Source organism: Zootoca vivipara, chromosome 11 (genome assembly GCF_963506605.1).
Source record: "Zootoca vivipara chromosome 11, rZooViv1.1, whole genome shotgun sequence".
Lineage (NCBI taxonomy): Eukaryota > Metazoa > Chordata > Lepidosauria > Squamata > Lacertidae > Zootoca > Zootoca vivipara.
In genome coordinates this window covers 8,295,732-8,315,206 of record NC_083286.1, presented here as the reverse complement: position 1 = coordinate 8,315,206, position 19,475 = coordinate 8,295,732, and the positions used below count along the sequence as shown (strand labels likewise).

Here is a 19,475-nt window from a genome sequence, read left to right as displayed (position 1 = left end):
AGGTGCTCTAGCTTTATTTATTTTTGTATTATGTTTATGTACATGGTATTGTTTCTGTATATTGTTATGAATCATTTGACATGGTTTTATTGTACTTTACAATATATATGCATTTATCAATTGTAAACCACTCCAAGATATTTCAGAGCAGTCTATAAATGGAAATAACGTATAAATCATCATCTGAAGGGGAATCTCCTTGTTTACAATACAGTGCTATTAGTAGTTCTGTCAAAATATGGAAAAACTCAAATGCTTAGTAGGACATAACATTTCAAATAATCCAATACTGCCACCAGCTACCAGTATTAGAATCTCGGAATCTCTTTGGTAAGTATATAAACAATGCTTCCACATATCCTTTCTGTCCTCGTAACAGCTCCAATGGGAAGGTCTATTTTGTGCTCCCTTTTCAGAATTCCCTGAATAGCTCTTTTGTGTCTGCGGAGCCCAAGAAACATAACTGGTGGTGTATGTGAATCATTTGTACCATCCATTAACTAGATTCCTCCAGGGTGCTCAAAATCAGAACAGGATCTCTTTCACTTAAGAGGTTCACTTCCTCCAGACAACGCGCCTATATTTTAAGGGTGTCATTTGTGGCTTTATGTTTTATATTTGTTCCCATAAATCGGCTAACACAGCACACTGCTAACCCCAGTAGAATAATTGGTATCTATCATTGCTCTCCTTCTGATACCGGTACATATGTTGAAGGAAGATATTTCAAATATAGTAATTTACACTAGTGTTAAACAGTTGATATAGTCATTATTTATATGCCTATTACTACATTTATATCCCACCTTTTATCTTATCTGGGCATTAATTAGCCTCCAACAGCCAAAAGGTAGTGGACATGGTTCTTGCTATTGGTTCTCTTTATCTTAACACAATCGTAATTTTCAAAAACACATTTTCAATTTCCAAATGGCTACAGCTGAACTACGATTTACTACTACTGGTCTTGCATCTCCTGAAGTACAGCAGGTATGACAAATATAGATAGGATTTTGAACAATGCTCTTCTGCCTGGTAAGGACAACAGAGCAAGGTAGATACCAAGAATGATTAGCAGATGAGTAAACACGCACCTGCTAATTATTCTCGGTATCTAGCTTGCTCTGCATAGGGACGTGGATGGCGCTGTGGGTTAAACCACAGAGCCTAGGGCTTGCCGGTCAGAAGGTCGGCGGTTTGAATCCCTGCGACGGGGTGAGCTCCCATTGCTTGGTCCCAGCTCCTGCCAACCTAGCAGTTCAAAAGCACGTCAAAGTGCAAGTAGATAAATAGGTATCGCTACAGTGGGAAGGTAAACGGCATTTCCGTGCGCTGGTCTGGTTCGACAGAAGCAGCTTTGTCATGCTGGCCACATGACCCGGAAGCTATACGCCGGCTCCCTCGGCCAATAACGCGAGATGAGCGCCGCAAGCCCAGAGTCGGTCACGACTGGACCTAATGGTCAGGGGTCCCTTTACCTTTAAACATGCATGGAAAAATAGAAAAATATCAATACCTGGCCATTCCAAGACTGGAAAAGTTGGGTGGAACAATCAAGACATCAAGCCTAGAAAAGGGATGGGTACCCAGGAGACCATAAGCAGCTGAGAGACACTGAGGAATCAGTTGCAGTAGAACCTCTTTGCAGGATTTCTCAAGGCACTGAGGAGCAAAGACACGATGAGGAATGACCACCTGAGAAGTGGCAGCAGGATCTTGGAAGCGGCAAGGATATGGCAAATGACCACAAGTTTGTTCTAACAACCTGAAATTGAAAAATAGTATCTTATTTCTAGTAAGTAAAGTTCTGAGCATACTTAGGTAATGCAGCTATGGATAACCAGAAGACATTAGGAAGACCAATTCTTTCCTCTTTCTATCACAACTATTGATAAAAAATTGGATAGCATGGAAATATGCTGCTCTTAATAAGATTCAATATAAAGATTAACATTTTGCTGATATTCAGGGTTTGACTAATAAGACATATTTCTGCTGAAATATTCCCTTTCACATCAAGTTGGTCAAGTGACATGTGGCTTGGCTGACTTGCTTGAGTCTGCAGGTCTGTGGGAATGTCTCTGCTGTACAGCCACTTTCCAACTATTATATCCCCCACAACCTTGAGAATATGTTATGGTAGTGATTAAAAAAATAAAATAAAATAATGCTGAATGTCATTAAAGAGGTTCAAGTCTAAATTAATATTTGAAGACCTGCAATTAATATGCCATCCACTGATCCATGTTGGTTCTCACACAGGTATAGATAATAAAGAATAATACAAGGGGAAAAATAGATGAAGCAAACAAATCAGGCATATATCGGGGGGAAAATAAACATCCTAAGAAGAAAAGTGATGTTTACTTTAATCAGTTGGAATGACATCCTTCACATACTACAAAAATGTCTCCCTTCCTAATTCCTAGTTCTTCAGGCTCATTAGGTACTAATGTAATGTAGGCTTGAATGTAAATTGCTTTTGAGTTACTTTTGTAAAAGTTGAGATCCAGCTTTTTTAAAGACCTACCCTATAGGTAAAAATTATGATGTACTTCTGTTCCAGGGCTACATAATTTAAACTACACAATTTCCCTTCCATATTTACAACTTTAACAGCACCCAAATTGCTCATTTATCAGAAAAGGAGGGTGGATCTTCTTTATTATTGCCAGTACCTCCATGCTCTGAAGAGAACACGAATACGCTAAACATAAACCATCTTAACCAGGGTTCACAAATCCATTTAAAGCTGTTTTTAAGATTGGAATTCTGGTCAGCATTGATGCAATTAGAACAGTAAAGCATAGCTAAAGCAGACATGAGAAAAGAAAGAGAGTGAAGAGCTCACTCCTGACTCTTAACCTGTTTATCATCTGTAGAATATTGGATAATAAATTCTTATTGCGTGAAGATGTTCTGAATGATGTTTCTAATCTTGAATAGTATACAGTCAGAACATATTAAAAGCAATGTATTTCAAAATCCTTTGAACAAAATCTTGCCATGAAATTGATGATCTGTTACAGACTCAAAAACATTAAAAACAAATGTATCACAACTGCAGTATGTTTGTCTGTGAGCCTATCATACTACAAATATGTGAGCAAACAGCAACTATTAGAAACAGGATACTTAAGACATAGCTGAATTGGAAAAAGGATGGAAAGTACAAAGACATAGTACTGCTTCTCTATGAATTTTTAAAAAACCAGAGTTAGAGTCTCAGAAAGTAGACTGCTATTGAACTAAAGGGATGCCCACCTAAGGAGTACCTCCTTAGTATTATGAATGCAACTAGAAGATCTGCAACCATACAGATGTTAACTGTAGTGTTTTGTTTTGAACAAAAGCAACTTGAGTGATTTAAAAACAAGATTATAATGGATTATAATGCAGACAAAATAATAGTTCATAGTTTAGTTCACTTTTCACATACTTCAGCGAATCCATGTAGAAACAAATTCTATTACTCAAAGAATGCTCTCTCTTTTTTCAACATAAGCAACACGCCTTTGCTCATCCTTGCCCATTGGAGTAATTTCTCTTATATGGTTTCTCTTTGCTTTGATTAAACATGTTCTGCTATTGTTCCTTGATTATGATGACTCATTTTCTTGTATAACAGGGGGGGAAATGGAACGCTCTCTAAAGTACATATTTTTCAGCTGTAATCACCGACCTGACATCCGCCTTTGACAACAGTGGAAAGAGCCCATCATTCCTCTGAACATCAGTTGCGCAAGTTTTTCTTTTAACTTCTGCCCAGCATCCTGCAGCAATAGTGAATGTAGATGCTGGCATTGGCATGGTCACATAATAAAACCAATTTAATACACCTATGAAAAAAAAGAGCACAAGTTATGCTCTGCATTGGCACTTGAGCTGCGAAATCCAATACATTGTTCTCTGATTCGACTGCCCACCAAGCCTGAAGGTTAGATTTCTTGTTGTTATTTTATTATTCAACCATACTGTTTTTAAAAGATCACACTTTATGACTATATAGAAGTTGTTGTTTTTTTAATATCTAATACAACAGTGAAAAGGTAAGCCATTCAATTCTTGAAAATATTAGGCAAAAGTGTCACGATAGCGTTCACATCTCCACAATCAGACCTGTTTCCATTTTAATAGCTTTGGTTCTATAGAAATAATCCAAAACACTCAATTTGATACTAAGGGCTGAATCAAAAAGGACCCTCTAATAGCTTCCTTTCTATAGTATGGTTGAATTTTAAACATCAGATGTAACTATTTCTCAAGCATCATCTATCTCAGGGATGGGGAACTGGATCTGGCCAGCTAACCAATTGCTCTTTGAAAGTTGTCTTTGCACATAACAGATGAAAGGGAGCATGGATTTTTCCTTAATCTTGAGATCCAGTAAACTGGGAGGAACCAAAGTAGTTCTCAGTCTCTGAATGCTGACAGGTCAGCTCTGTTGTCCTTGAAGCTTTATGTCCTAGTTCACAAATGTATGACCACGATGACTGAAATACCAAATGAAGACTTGCACTTCTGAAGCAGCTATCACAGATCCAACCAACAGTACAGACGGGTTTCAAATCATCTGAGAAACAGTGATTTTGAAACACAATCAGTATATTGTGCAATCAACTTATAAGTCCACATGTGAATTGGTTTCAACTGGACTTCAACAGCTTCAACACACAGGTCCCAAGACTAAAAGTATTTTTGCTCTACCATATACTCCCTCATTCATGTTGTTGTTTAGTCGTTTAGTCATGTCCGACTCTTCATGACCCCATGGACCAGAGCACGCCAGGCACTCCTGTCTTCCACTGCCTCCCGCAGTTTGGTCAGACTCATGTTGGTGGCTTCGAGGACACTGTCCAACCATCTCATCCTCTGTCACCCCCTTCTCCTTGTGCCCTCCATTTCCCCCAACATCAGGGTCTTTTCCAGGGAGTCTTCTCTTCACATGAGGTGGGCAAAGTATTAGATCCTCAGCTTCAGGATATGTCCTTCCAGTGAGCACTCAGGGCTGATTTCCTTAAGAATGGATAGGTTTGATCTTCTTGCAGTCCATGGGACTCTCAAGAGTCTCCTCCAGCACCATAATTCAAAAGCATCAATTCTCCGGTGATCAGCCTTCTTTATGGTCCAGCTCTCACTTCCATACATCACTACAGTACAGTGGTACCTCGGTTTATGAACACAATTGGTTCTGGAAGTCTGTTCATAAACTGAAGCGTTCATAAACTGAAGCGAACTTTCCCATTGAAAGTAATGGAAAGTGGATTAATCTGTTCCAGACGGTCCGTGGAGTACTCAACCTGAAACGTACTTAACCCGAAGCATGGGTGTAATTGGTTCCGGAAGTTTGTTCATAAACTGAAGCGTTCATAAACTGAAGCGAACTTTCCCATTGAAAGTAATGGAAAGTGAATTAATCCGTTCCAGATGGGTCCGCGGCGTTCGTAAACTGAAAATTCGTTAACCGAGGTGTTCATAAACCGAGGTTCCACTGTACTGGGAAAACCATAGCTTTAACTATATGGACCTTTGTCAGCAAGGTGATGTCTCTGCTTTTTAAGATGCTGTCTAGGTTTGTCATTGCTTTTCTCCCAAGAAGCAGGCGTCTTTTAATTTCGTGACTGCTATTACCATCTGCAGTGATCATGGAAGCCAAGAAAGTAAAATCTCTCACTGCTTCCATTTCTTCCCCTTCTATTTGCCAGGAGGTAATGGGACCAGTGGTCATGATCTTAGTTTTTTTGATGTTGAGCTTCAGACCATATTTTGCGCTCTCCTCTTTCACCCTCATTAAAAGGTTCTTTAATTCCTCCTCACTTTCTGCCATCAAGGTTGTGTCATCTGCATATCTGAGGTTGTTTATGTTTCTTCCGGCAATCTTAATTCCGGTTTGGGATTCATCCAATCCAGCCTTTCGCATGATGAATTCTGTTTGTTAAATAAGCAGGGAGACAATATACAACCTTGTCGTACTCCTTTCCCAATTTTTAACCAATCAGTTATTCCATGTCCAGTTCTAACTGTAGCTTCTTGTCCCACATAGAGATTTCTCAGGAGACTGATGAGATGATTGGGCACTCCAATTTCTTTAAGAACATGCCATAGTTTGCTGTGGTTGACACAATCAAATGCTTTTGCGTAGTCAATGAAGCAGAAGTAGGTGTTTTTCTGGAACTCTCTAGCTTTCTCCATAATCCAGCGCATGTTTGCTATTTGGTCTCTGGTTCCTCTGCCCTTTCGAAATCCAGCTTGCACTTCTGGGAGTTCTCGGTCCACATACTGCTTAAGCCTGCCTTGTAGAATTTTAAACATAACCTTGCTAGCATATGAAATGAGCACAATTGTGCGGTAGTTGGAGCATTCTTTGGCACTGCCCTTCTTTGGGATTGGGATGTAGACTGATCTTCTCCAATCCTCTGGCCACTGCTGAGTTTTCCAAACTTGCTGGCATATTGAGTGTAGCACCTTAACAGCATCATCTTTTAAAATTTTAAATAGTTCAGCTGGAATATCATCACTTCCACTGGCCTTGTTATTAGCAGTGCTTTCTAAGGCCCATTTGACTTCATTCTCCAGGATGTCTGGCTCAAGGTCAGCAACCACACTACCTGGGGTATACGAGACCTCTGTATCTTTCTGGTATAATTCCTCTGCGTATTCTTGTCACCTCTTCTTGATGTCTTCTGCTTCATTCATACTGCCCCCAAATTCTACGAAAAAAAACATAGGGTGCTTCCAGACTGTCAATATTCCGGGGCAGGATTCAAGCACTTACTTGGCAAATTCAGGGAGTTGATTAAATTTATGTGTAGCTACTTAAGAGGTCTAACAAAACAAAATCATTTCTCAAAAAGATTTGACTTCCTGAGATAAGAAATGTGATGAGAAAATGTCCTAGAAATTGTAACAAAACAATGGCATCTAATCTGTCCACAAACAAATAAGAATAAACCCTCATTAAATGGCCAGTGTAATCTAATCTCCATACAAACAAATCATGATGAATGCTCAGTGGGTTGCCTGGAAGTGTCCACAGTGGTAATTTTCAAGTCAAACAGTAAACTGTGAAATTATATGAGAGATAATAATTGAAGAAAAAGCATCCAAACTGAGAGTCAATATCCCAAACAAAAAAGATGGCAAGCAAGAAAACAGTATAAAGAAAACAAAAAATAGGGATACAAAAACAGGGGGTTTAGTACTTAAACAGTGGTTTAAGTACACAGCTTTGCAAACAATGTTAAAAAGACAAAATATTTTTACCAATCCTGCACTACAGTGTAATGAAAACAGTCAAATAGAATGCAACACCTAGGTTGCAAGCAGCATTAGCACCATTAATCAGGAGTGAAACTGCAACATGTGAAGTTTCATTAAACAGCTGTTTCTCTTTTTATCTTTTTCTCTCTCCTCACAGATTCCAGAGAAAAGCTGCTTACATACTGCATACCACCACCACATCTGCTATGCACGACTACTCTATCATTGTGGCTTAGAGACAGAGCTGTGAACCAGGAAGTCCCTGGTTCAAATTGTTCATCTACTATAAATTACTAGGCTGCCTTAGGGCCAAACTAGACAGTGACGTAAAATGGAGAAATCTCCCTATCTTCACATGTGTGCACTCTATTTGTTGCTTCCCCCAATTCTAGATGTAAATTGATAAATAAATGTGGATTCTCCCATCACACCTAGTTTGACTCTTGGGTAAGTCACTATTTCTCACCCTCAATTTTTCTTCTGAAATATGGGGATTGCTTAATTATGTTATTGTTCATCTCAGTAAGGATTACTAAGAAAATGCATATGAACTGTTGTGAACACTTTAAAGTTATGAAATGATAACTACGATTTTAGAACTCTTCCTATTGACACATAGACTGGGATCTTGAGTTTGTTCACACTAGTAGGAGTGCCCTGAGCAAAGCTTGATTCATGTGATTCTCCTCTCCATGAAAGGGTGGATGTGACCCTTCCTAATTCCCTCTCTCCCTTCAGCCCCCTGTGCCGGTGGAAAATTTGCTCTGCACGATTGGGGGAGTCTCCAGAACAGCATGAGAGGAGGCACAGGGGGAAGTCAGTAAAAACTGACTCTCCCTCCCCTTCAAGCAGTGTGATCCTTCACTGGATCTTGATCCCTTCATGAACAAAGTCCTCTTGTGAACCCAGCCCTTCCATTTACAGAAGTCTTGCTATGATCCAACCTTATTATCAAGGTTCTGCAGGACTTGTGGACTGTGGCAGCTGTAGTCCTCACTACAGCTGGAAATTCTGAAACTATGTTCACATACCTACCGTATGCTGTATTCCTATTGTGCACAATATTTCCTGAAACTACAAAGGATTCAGTTTTTGCCTATTTTCTTTTGTAGTCTCATTAATCTCTCATGTTAATTCTTATTAGTCCTCCTTTTATTGTTTCAAAGAACTCACTGAACTTAAAAAAAATTAACTAACTAAACTTGATTGTCTTCTTCTCTGTTCCTGATGCAGCTTTTCTCTTTTCTTGGGCTTCGCCTTTCTGCCCTTAATGTTAAATTCTCATCTTCCTTTAGTATTTTTGGTGCTATTGTCTCAATAGTATGCCCTTGCGTGGCTCCCTTGGACACAGCACCACCTAGGGTGGAAATGAAAGAAATATTCATGGAAGCAATGCAAATTTCCATGTGGCACTGAAATGGTCCAACTAGTATGCAGAAACACTGACAAGACTTTGAACTGTGACTCACGTTTCCTGCAGTTCCTACAGCAAATTTTAAACAAAAGTTTGCATGTAAATACTGTTCACAAGCTATGCAGAAATATATTATTTGAAGCAACATTATTTCTACATTTGGAACAATAGTGCTATATTATTAGAATGCTAATAAAATAGCATTCTAAGTGTATTATTGCAATTTAAATTGTTTTAGGACTGATTGTAATATATTTTACATCACTTATTCGCAACGAAAACACATTGAAATAGATTTGATTTAACGGTTCTTGTATTTGTTTCCCCGCCACTTATCATCCCCTTCAATTAAGGATATTGCTGACTTTGATTTAAGTTTGGATTGTTGCCTGAAGGCCTTCAGAATAATATTGAAAAATATTTTACATTTTCTTTTTTTAAAAATCCACTAAAATATTATATTAATCTGACACTGAAATTAGCACTGATTTGCATAGAACTTTTTTTTTTACCAAATTAGCAAAATAATGTAAGAATTGGTTAAACTGCTAAAATATGTAGCATTTCATAAACATGATTTCAATTACAGAAATTGTCCATGTACATTGTCACCATATATCTTAAAGAGTTTGAGGAAGGTTCTAAGATTCCAGTTATAAACACCTACCGTATTTTTCGTTCCATAAGACACACTTTTTCCCTCCTAAAAAGTAAGAGGGCATGTCTGTGCGTCTTAGGGAGCGAATGTGTGGTCCCTGGAGCCAAATTGCCCAGGGGCTAAAGGCAGATCATGCTTTAAATTTTTTTAAGAAAGAGCTAAAGGCTAACAAGAGGGAATAAGCATGTTGAAATGAAACCCGCTCAGCAGCTGATTGCAAGAGATCGGGGAGGGAGATAAGAGAGCTAGCTCCCTTCCCGGCCCCTCGCCTAGGCCTCCATTGTTGTCTGCAGAGGGAGACATGTGACTGGCTGACTAGATTATCTGTCTGCAAACTGTAGAAATTGGTCCCTTTCCTAGAGAAGCTGCAGAACTGTGAGTTGAACCCCATAAAAACAGGATTTTTTTTCCCTTTGCAAGGAAACTCAGCAACTTTTGAGCTGATCCTAAAAAATGGAGCTTTCCCCCTTTGCAAAAAAGATGCACAACTCTGAGCTTACCTCCCCCCCCCCAAAAAAAACCAGGGCTTTCCCCATTTGCAGAAAAGCTGCACAACTTTGAGCTGATCCTTAAAAAAAATGGAGCTTTCCCCCTTTGCAAAAGAAGCTTCCTCAAATATTTAATTTGGGGGGGGGGGAGCAAAGGCACCTAGGCCTCTAGAAGTTGGCTGCTATGCCTAGGACAATTCAAGAAAGCAAAAAAAAAATTCCCGTTTTCCTCTTCTAAAAACTAGGTGCGTCCTATGGTCAGGTGCATCCTATGGAGCGAAAAATACGGTATAGATGGAAAATGTCCAAAATGAACTTAATGGGATTTACTTCTGAGTAGCATGCATATAATCAGGATAAGAAGCAGTTAAGCACATAGGCTAGATCTAGACACGTCAGAGAAGCAATTCAGTTAAATGCGTAGTAAACTCATACAGGGAAATCCAATAGGGAAAGACAGGACTCCACAGCACCACCTGGTGTCACGGTGTTATATCGCATATAAAACACATATAAAACGCTTTTTCTTTACCAATCTAGCTGAGTCCTTTGCATATTGAAAAGCCCTCTAGAAATTATTGCAAATAAGTCTAAGCACAAGAATATGCACTGGAACAGTGCCCTTTAAAAAGTATGTATATTTTTCCTCTCACCACTGAAAAATTAATGGTCATACCTCTCTTGTGTCCTAAAACCCCTACATCACTTTTTACACATTCAGGCAGGGCTGGTCTTAACTGGCAGCAGAGTAAGGCGGTCACCTCATGCAGCAAATGCTGGAGAGTGTGCAAGTAGCAGTGTAATATTGGAGGAAAGAGTTGTGTGTGACACTAACCTGTCTGGCACCCTATAAACTAACCTGCCACCCACAGGTAGAGCTGGCTTCTGTAAATGAAATGAGGAAAGGGGGCCCACCATCTTGTTCTTCACTTCAGGCAGCAAAATGTCCTGGGCTGACCCTATACTGAGTGTCCCTACAGCCCCCTGCAACACTTATATGTTCTAGACACCATCTCTCAATGCAGACGTATCTCACACAGCTATTTGTTCTAGGGGATATATACTAGATTATAAAATAAAGATGCTCAACTGTTACGTGGAGCCCTTGTCCCTTCCTAGTCACCACTTCCATGCATTTTAAGGGGAAAGAAACAAATGTACATATTTATAATATTTATACCTCACTTTTCAGTCAAGCATATTATAATTATACCGGTAATCCAGCACAACACAAACAAGAGTGCTGAGAGGGGCAGGGCTGTTGTGCTAATGTTCTACTTGTGGGCTTCCCACAGGCATCTGACTGGCGACTGCACAAACAGAATGTTGGATTAGATACGACTTTGGTCTGATTCACAAGAATTCTTATTGTGTTTCTTATGAGACAATATAATGGGAGGGGTGTTTACAGCGACCCCACCCTGTGCCCTTGGAAGCCTTATAAAAAGGAGAGGGATACTATGGGAGCAACATCATAGGAGGGGTGTTTCTTGGACTAAGGTGAAACTGTGAAGCTCCTTGTTAGTTTTGCTATTGGATGTTGCATGTTGTTTAAGTAATCTTGTTTTATTTATACAGAGGTACCTCAGTTCCTGAACGCCTCCATTGTCATATGTTTTGGTTCTTGAATGCCGAAAACCCAGAAGTAAATGCTTCCATTTTCGAACATTTTTCAGAACCCGGATGTGCGAGGCAGCTTCTGCTGAGTGCAAGAAGCTCTTGCAACCAATGAGAAGCCACGCCTCAGTTTTCGAATGTTTCAGAAGCCGAACAGACTTCCAGAACGGATTCCGTTTGAGAACCAAGGTACCACTGTAGTATTGAAATGTGTTTATTGTATGGTATTCTATTTTTGTTTTGCTATGATGAAATTATTATGCTGTTGTTTTGCTATGTTTTTATGAAATTGTTTTGTAGTATTTGTTTGAAATGCATCCCTGTTTCTTTGTTGTAAGCCGCTTTGAGCATGGTTTTTGTGTGGGAAAGTGGCATACAAATACAGTGGTGCCTCACAAGATGAATTTAATTCGTTCCGCAAGGCAATTCATTTTGAGAAAAATTCATCTTGTGAATCACAGTTTCCCATAGGAATGCATTGAAAATCCTTTTTTTGGCCATAGGAACGCATTTAATAAATTTCAATGCATTCCTATGGGAAACCGCGATTCGCAAGACAAATTTTTCGCAAAACAAATTCGTCTTGCAAGTCACCATCAGATCGCAAGATGCATTCGTCTTGCGAAAAATTCATCTTGCAGGGCATTCGTCTTGCGAGGTACTACTGTAAAATAAATAAATGAATAAAATCCACACATAAATCTTACACAACTGACATGACACATTTTACCCAATCAGAAATTGTTATTGTGAGAAGGGATGGACAAATCACTGTACTCCCATCTTGTGCCCATTTTGTTTTTAAAAAAAGCTCCATTTCATCCCATTTTTACACAGACAAACAGTACTCATGAGATGGTCCAAGGTTTGTCTTTGTCTTCAACATTCAAAGCTGCATAAAACAGTTCCATGGCTATACACTAAGATTTTTCTTTTCAAAATGTTCCAAGGAAGTGAATGTACAACATAATCTACAGTCCTTCCTGACAAATTGCTTCTCCCCTCCCTACCCAAGTACAGTTCCACTGAAAGGGGCTGTACATTATGATACACAGTCACTTCCTGGGACAATATCATATGAGATTTTTAACCATGCAGCCCCAGAGATGTTCTAAGCAGTTTAAAAATTAAAAAACATTAAAAGGAAGGGGTAGCCTTTGGACTACCTCATAGGTGTGGCACCTTTGCATGGTTCATTTTGTTGATTAGGCAACTTAATCCACAGATTTATGTTTTGATCCATACATGAATCTGAGGAGGGCAAAACAGGAAACTTCATCCAAAAAAGCAGAGCTATCTAGAATCCTCTGCAACCCTAGTTTTGTTTTTCTAAAGAATATTGTTGCCATCTGTTTTTTTTAAAAAGTTGCATTTAATTGTTTGAATTTTGTATTTGTATTAACTTTCGGGAGCCATATTTGGAGAATTTTCAGTCAAAAATCAGCACAGAAATAAACTATAACTAATAGTCAGGAAATTGCACTCTAAGATTTCTAGGTAGCTTCTGAGAAACATACAGAGGATTGCACTGCATCTCCCTACTTGTGTTTGCAACACGCATCTGGGTTTCAGTTGGTTAAAACTAATAAAGCAATAAACCTGGCCTGGGATCAGTGAGACAGAGTAGAGCGGTTGAAAACCAGGACAGAAGGTGCAGGTGATGACTTTTTTTCTGTGCTAGATCCGGGCTATCCCATCTCAGGGAGATAGAGCAGATTAGGATCTGATGGACCCATGGTTGGCTTTACCCATAACTTTTGTTTTAATGCCCTATGCTAGCTACCACTGGCAATATTGTCAGCAGTAATGTTCCATACATTGTGCTTTCCACAGCTGTACTGGGTGCCTGCACAGCTGCTGGAGCCCCTACCCCACTCCATTGGAAGCCTAAAGATGCCAGCAGATAGCTGGCCACTATAGCCTAACCCCCCTCCCCTGCAGCAATGATCAAGGCATTTGGATTGCACTTTAAAGTCAAGCAAACTGGTTCAATGCCTACACCAAAATGGAAAAGCAGAAATGAGCCTTGCACATTTCTAAAAGGCTTGCTAAAACAAAATATATTTCAAAATATATTTCAATCCAAAGATCTCCCAACCCAACAAAAACAATGCCTTTAGGCAGGCCCAGTGCAGTATCCACTATAAGAATATTTTGCACATTTACTTATTTGGCACATTCATTTCATGGTTCCTTCCCCATTTTATCCTTGCAGTAACCCTTTTAGGTAGGTTAGGCTGAAAGACCATGAGTGTCCCAAGTTACCCAGTTAGCTTCAGTGGTGAGGATTCAAACCAACATCTCCCCAGTTCTATGCAAATACTTTCTGTAAACCACTTTGAGGCTTATTCTTACAATCAAGCAGTACAGAAAAATTATGAAATAAAATAAATAGTCTGATCACTATATTATTAATTAATTAATATATCACTCTGGTTTCATCCACTACGTAAGAGCATCATTCCAATATCACAAGTAAACACAGTTTCACAAACATTTTAGATCAGGATTCCAATATCTTATAAGCTGTTATGATACATGAACATCTTATTGTTATTAGTCTCTTAAGCTAAGAAAAAGGATAGTAACACATTTGTGACATCTACAGAATTACTAGCTCCTGAAAGTCCAAGACTTTGCAAGGAGAGAAAGGGATTTACCAGGAATGAAGGCATAACCAGAAGAAACAGACCAATAAAGGAATGAGACATGCAAAAGAAAGTAGAATGCAATGGGAACCAGAAAGAGGCAGAGTCAAAGAAAGGTTAATTAAAAAGGAGAGCCTGGGAATTTTAAAGGACTATGTGGCAGAAGCTCTGTTCTGATATAAAACACTTATCAAATGTCATTTTGTAGCATACATTCAGATGGCAAATACATGCTGTACCTTCTTCAGATTCTGTTGGTTCCGCTACATTTTCACCACTCATTAAAACAACAAAGCATGCATCTGCTCGGACTGCAGCTTGCCATGTTGACATGGCAACAGGCGGTTCTTGGCATGGAAAAAGGGCCCTGTTGTTTATTGGAGACCCCGCTGTATAAACACATGGCCTATAGGGAAGAGAAAAAGATAAGAGTGAAGTAATGTACACCATAATTGCAGAAAACCGAGTTCCCAGTAGGAATAGAAATTCAAAGTATCAATACCCACAGTGCATCTGGTCTCTTTCTGTCCTCAGAAGAAAGAATAAAAATACTGGATTTTTAAAAATGCATCTTTCATTTCTTGGCAACCATAAGGCAGGACAGAAACACAAGACATATTTGCTACAAAAGAAGAACACTTTTTCACTACTTAGAATCATGTCATAGTATGGAAATATCCATGAAGTGATCAAATATCATATGGTAGATATATATGATCAAATGTCATAGATATTATGGAAATATCCATAAATTGATCAAACATTTTATAACAAGAAAATGCCTGCCATTAAGGCAGGCTTGACTGGCTGTGTGAAAGGATGGTCTGGCTGTTGTGGTGCAGTTCTCCAGTGTGGGAGCACAATGACTATCAAGACAGTCCACACACAGTGACACTGCAGCTTCCTGCAGAATCCCTGTCACTGAGGGTCAGATTATGCAGTATAGTGAGGGAAGGCAGGCTGAGTCCACAATGATTTCCCAAGTCCAGCGTTTTGCTTTGCCCCCACTAGTGAATGGCAGCCACTCACATATGTAGAAAATAGACAAAGGTTGTACTCAAGGAGTTGTTTGGAATGGGGGCTAACCCTGTCCTAGCCTCTGGCCATTTCGTGGTCTGAACTGGGGCAGGTTTTGCCACATTTCTATCAGCATAGGTCACCTGTATAGCACTGGTCTGGATTCATATTTTTCATCAGCATGCCAGCCTGGATTAAACGAAGGGTGGTTGACTAACAGACCAGACACAGGATTCGTTTTTTGTACATAGGACAGCTAGAATGTTGTTAATTCTCTGAAATGAGTAGTTTACAATATAATTTATTTATTCTGGTCACACTTCTTTCCAGAGATACAGAAAGTCTATTCAAATTTTCAAACTTTCACATATTAAGTACAAAATTTTAAATGAAATAGTTAGGAAGCTACAAAGCCCAGTGGCCTTTTATTTCTGTCTTCTCAAGACTTTTACTGCAGTAGCCCAGCAGGGCCCACTCTTTTATCATGATATTCACTGAAGGGAGAGGAAGCACAGCCAGACCACCTGTTACCTGACACATGCTGTTATCCTTCCACACAGAGAGACTTTAACACTAGAGCTAAAAATATTCATAAGAATGCCTTTATGGAACTGACTGCCACTCTTCTCTTTTTTAAATCCTCACAAACTCTAGTGGGAAATGTCCACCTATTCACCAGATTACACTACATTAGGCAGTAATTTAATGAACTGTTAATTCATGGAACAGAAATATTAGACTTGTTAAATCACTTGTTAACTAAAAGGTCTTCAAAAACATAAATATACAATATCTTGTTTCAAAATCATATAAAACATTAACATTTTCAAACATCACCTACAATTCATTACACTCAAACCCCATAACAGCCATAAGAAACTATGGCAGCACACTAACAGTAGGCCAAAATCATCCCAGTCCATCAGAAGTCTGTGAATAAAGCTAAGAATTTACCTGGCACTGAAAATATGTCAACAAAGACATTAGACAGACTTCACTGGGTAGGACGTCCCATAGGTAGGAAACAACAACTGAAAAGGCCCTCTCCCTTATTATCACCCTCCAAGTCTCCCTCAGAAGAGGGATCCAGAGAAGGACCTCAGAGTGCCTGGGTAACTTACCCAATAACATGTTTAGACAAATCCATGGTTGTCATGGTGACTATGAAGTCCCAAACAGTTCCTCTGGGTGATGGTTGACATTAACAGTCTTAGGACCTCTTAATGCAATGTCAGAGATCATATGTGTCAGCTCAGATACAGAGACGGTTGAGCAGTAGAGTGGGCAGTACACCAACAGTATCCCCAATCTGTCTCATTAGCCTAAGTACAAACACTCCAGAAAAACCAAAAGGATGGAAAACAAACTGAAGCTCAATCCAGATAAGACTGAGGCACTGTTAGTGGGTAGTTCCCTAGACCGAATGGATGGGAGGTTGCCTGCTCTTGATGGGGTTACAATTCCTCTGCAGGAGCGGGTACATAGCTTGGGAGTACTCTTCACTCATCTGGTGTAGCTTGAGGCGCAGATAGCCTCAGTGGCGCGGAGTGCCTTCCATCAGCTTTGGCTTGTGGCCCAGCAGCGCACCTATCTGGACAGGGATAACATAACTTCTGTTGTCTATGCTCTAGTAACCTCTAGGTTTGATTACTGCAACACATTATATGTAGGGCTGCCTCTGAAGATGGTTTGGAAGCTTCAGCTGGTGCAGAATTCAACAGCCAGATTGCTCACTGGGGAATACGGTTTGAACATATTACACCGAACCTGGCCCAACTGCACTGTCTGCCAATTAGTTTCCAGGCCCAATTCAAAGTGCTGGTTTTGACCTAAACAGCCTTCAACTGCTCAGGACCTCAAGGATAGCCTCTGCCCATACAAACAGTCCCAGACTGTTCAAATATATAAAAGGATGCCATATAGAGGAGGGTGAAAGATTGTTTTCTGCTGCTCCAGAGAAGCGGACACGGAGCAATGGATTCAAACTACAAGAAAGAAGATTCCACCTAAACATTAGGAAGAACTTCCTGACAGTAAGAGCTGTTCGACAGTGGATTTTGCTGCCAAGGAGTGTGGTGGAGTCTCCTTCTTTGGAGGTCTTTAAGCAGAGGCTTGACAGCCATATGTTAAGAATGCTTTGGTGTTTCCTGCTTGGCAGGGGCTTGGACTGGATGACCCTTGTTGTCTCTTCCAACTCTATGACTCTGCATTCATCATCCGAGGTCCTTCTTCATGTGCCTCCTCCATGTGAGGTTCAGAGGGTGGCAACACGGATATCGGCCTTTTCTGCAGTGGCTCCCCATTTGTTGAATCCTCTCCCCAGGGAGGTTCACCTGGCACCTTCATTTTATATTTGTATGTGCCAGTCAAAAATGTTCCTCTCCAACCAAGCCTTTGGCTGATTAATATTCTACAGCCTTTTAAATGTGTGTGTGTGAAAGGTGGTTATTGGGTCCCCCCCCATTTTAGCAATTTACTTGTTTTTACCTTGTTTTATTCTGTGAACCGCCCTGAGATCTTGTGATGAAGGGCAGTATATAATTTTTATAAATAATAATAATAGTCACATCAGCCCAGAAATTTATCTCCCCCACCCCACTTAGAAGTCTTGGCCTCAAGACCAGTGGTTGCAAATCAATTGGGATTGGTTTTTCAAGGAATATCCTGCAGCTCTCCTCTCCTTGTACGGAGAGCAGCAGCAAATGCAGTCCAGGAGCAGATGGACAAAAACAAAACAAAAACTCTGCTCTGCACATTTCCTGCCAGTGCTGGGGGTCCCAAAAAACCATACAGCCAAACAACTTACCAACTTTATTAGTGATGTAGGGCAGAAAACTTTCCAGTGCTTTATTTTTCTGCTAATACCTATGCATTAAAGGTAAAGGTATACCTGACCGTAAGGTCCAGTCGCGGACGACTCAGGTTGCGGCGCTTATCTCGCTCTATAGGCCGAGGGAGCCGGGGTTTGTCCGCAGACAGCTTCCAGGTCATGTGACCAGCATGACTAAGCCGCTTCTGGTGAACCATAGCAGTGCACAGAAACACCGTTTACCCTCCTGCTGGAGCGGTACCTATTTATCTACTTGCACTTTGACATGCTTTCAAACTGCTAGGTTGTCAGGAGCTGGGACCGAGCAACGGGAGCTCACCCCGTTGCGGGGATTCAAACCGTCGACCTTGAATGCCAACCACGAATGCCATATTGGGCAAGCTTGGCAGTTTCATTGCTTTTAACTTTTACTAAACACATGTAAAATAAACATGCTGGATTAAATTGCCCTCAGAAAAGGTTCCAATGCCAAACTGACAATTTCCCCATGCAAATTAACTTATGCAGATCACCCTAATTCAGTTTTTTTTTTCTGGGAAACCGACATCAGTGAGCTTTACTCCAGCAGACCTCACCCTATTATCCTACCAGAGTCAAAAATTGTTATGATATAACTTTATTATTTTGCTATATAAAATGCTACCTCTGTATCTTCCTAGATTGCCCTCATTAAAAGAGCCCCTATTGATGCATCTACCTTACAGGATTCTCGGGAGAATGAGTTACTGTAGAAGTTCATTGGATATTACAAATTTAAAATGCCATGGTAAGGATCCAAAGAAACAGGCAACTAGTTCCATATATCCAAAGAGTCCTTAGGCTTCTTGCATTCATCTAAGGTAGCTCTTTGGAGATCAGTAAATATTTAAGTATCACCACCTGATTATGGAACAACTTTGGCCTAGTTCTCATTGAGGTGACAAGCTTTTGTCTTGGTCACACACCTTCAGGTGGTAAGTGAATGCTCTTCCAGACAAAAATATTCCCTGTGTGTAGAAAACAATATCAGAGGGAGAGGGAGAGACTAGTCTCCTTGGTATGCAAGTTTTCTATGTGCATGTATTTTCATTTAATGGGAGTTCATTCAGTCATGTGAGCTTCTTCCAGAAATATAAAGTGGTAGAACTCAGAGGCAACTTTACAATGCAAAGGAAAACCAGCCTAGTCTTTTTTAAAAACAACACTTCAGGGACCACATATTAATACATTCCCACACAATACAACATTACTTTCCAGTCTGGCAGACCCTCTGTGCTATAAAATCCTTAAAGTGGCTCCAGATATACGTACAAACTTTGGAATCATCCCCAGGTCCTAATGGACAAATTCCATGGAGTGTGTACACAGCCATAGTTTGGAATATAGTCATCAAAATGTAAAATTATGAATTAATTATTTATTATTTGTTATTGCTTTAAAAATTATTTACCATGTTGTTGCCTTTATGGTTGTTGCTTTTAATTTAAACAACTTTTCAACCCCAGTGCCTCCCAAAACAATAAAAATGCATATGACTGATACTTTAGTGGTACCTAAGTGGGAG

At 39.9% G+C, this 19,475-nt stretch overlaps 1 protein-coding gene across 7 annotated transcripts in view; it reads right to left on the bottom strand.

Moving 5' to 3' along the window:
• AOPEP (aminopeptidase O (putative)) overlaps positions 1–19,475 on the bottom strand; it is a 194,842-nt gene that overhangs the window by 166,721 nt on the left and 8,646 nt on the right. For all 7 annotated transcript variants that reach the window (XR_009558309.1, XR_004691556.2, XM_060280102.1 and 4 more), the window contains 3 exons: positions 14,325–14,491; positions 3,683–3,839; positions 1,517–1,765 (listed from right to left, as the gene is read on the bottom strand). Coding sequence is in view for 5 of the 7 variants with exons in the window: in XM_060280102.1 (XP_060136085.1) it covers positions 1,517–1,765; positions 3,683–3,839; positions 14,325–14,491 (573 nt within the window). In the remaining 2 variants the exon portion in view is untranslated. The remainder of the gene's footprint in view (positions 1–1,516; positions 1,766–3,682; positions 3,840–14,324; positions 14,492–19,475) is intronic.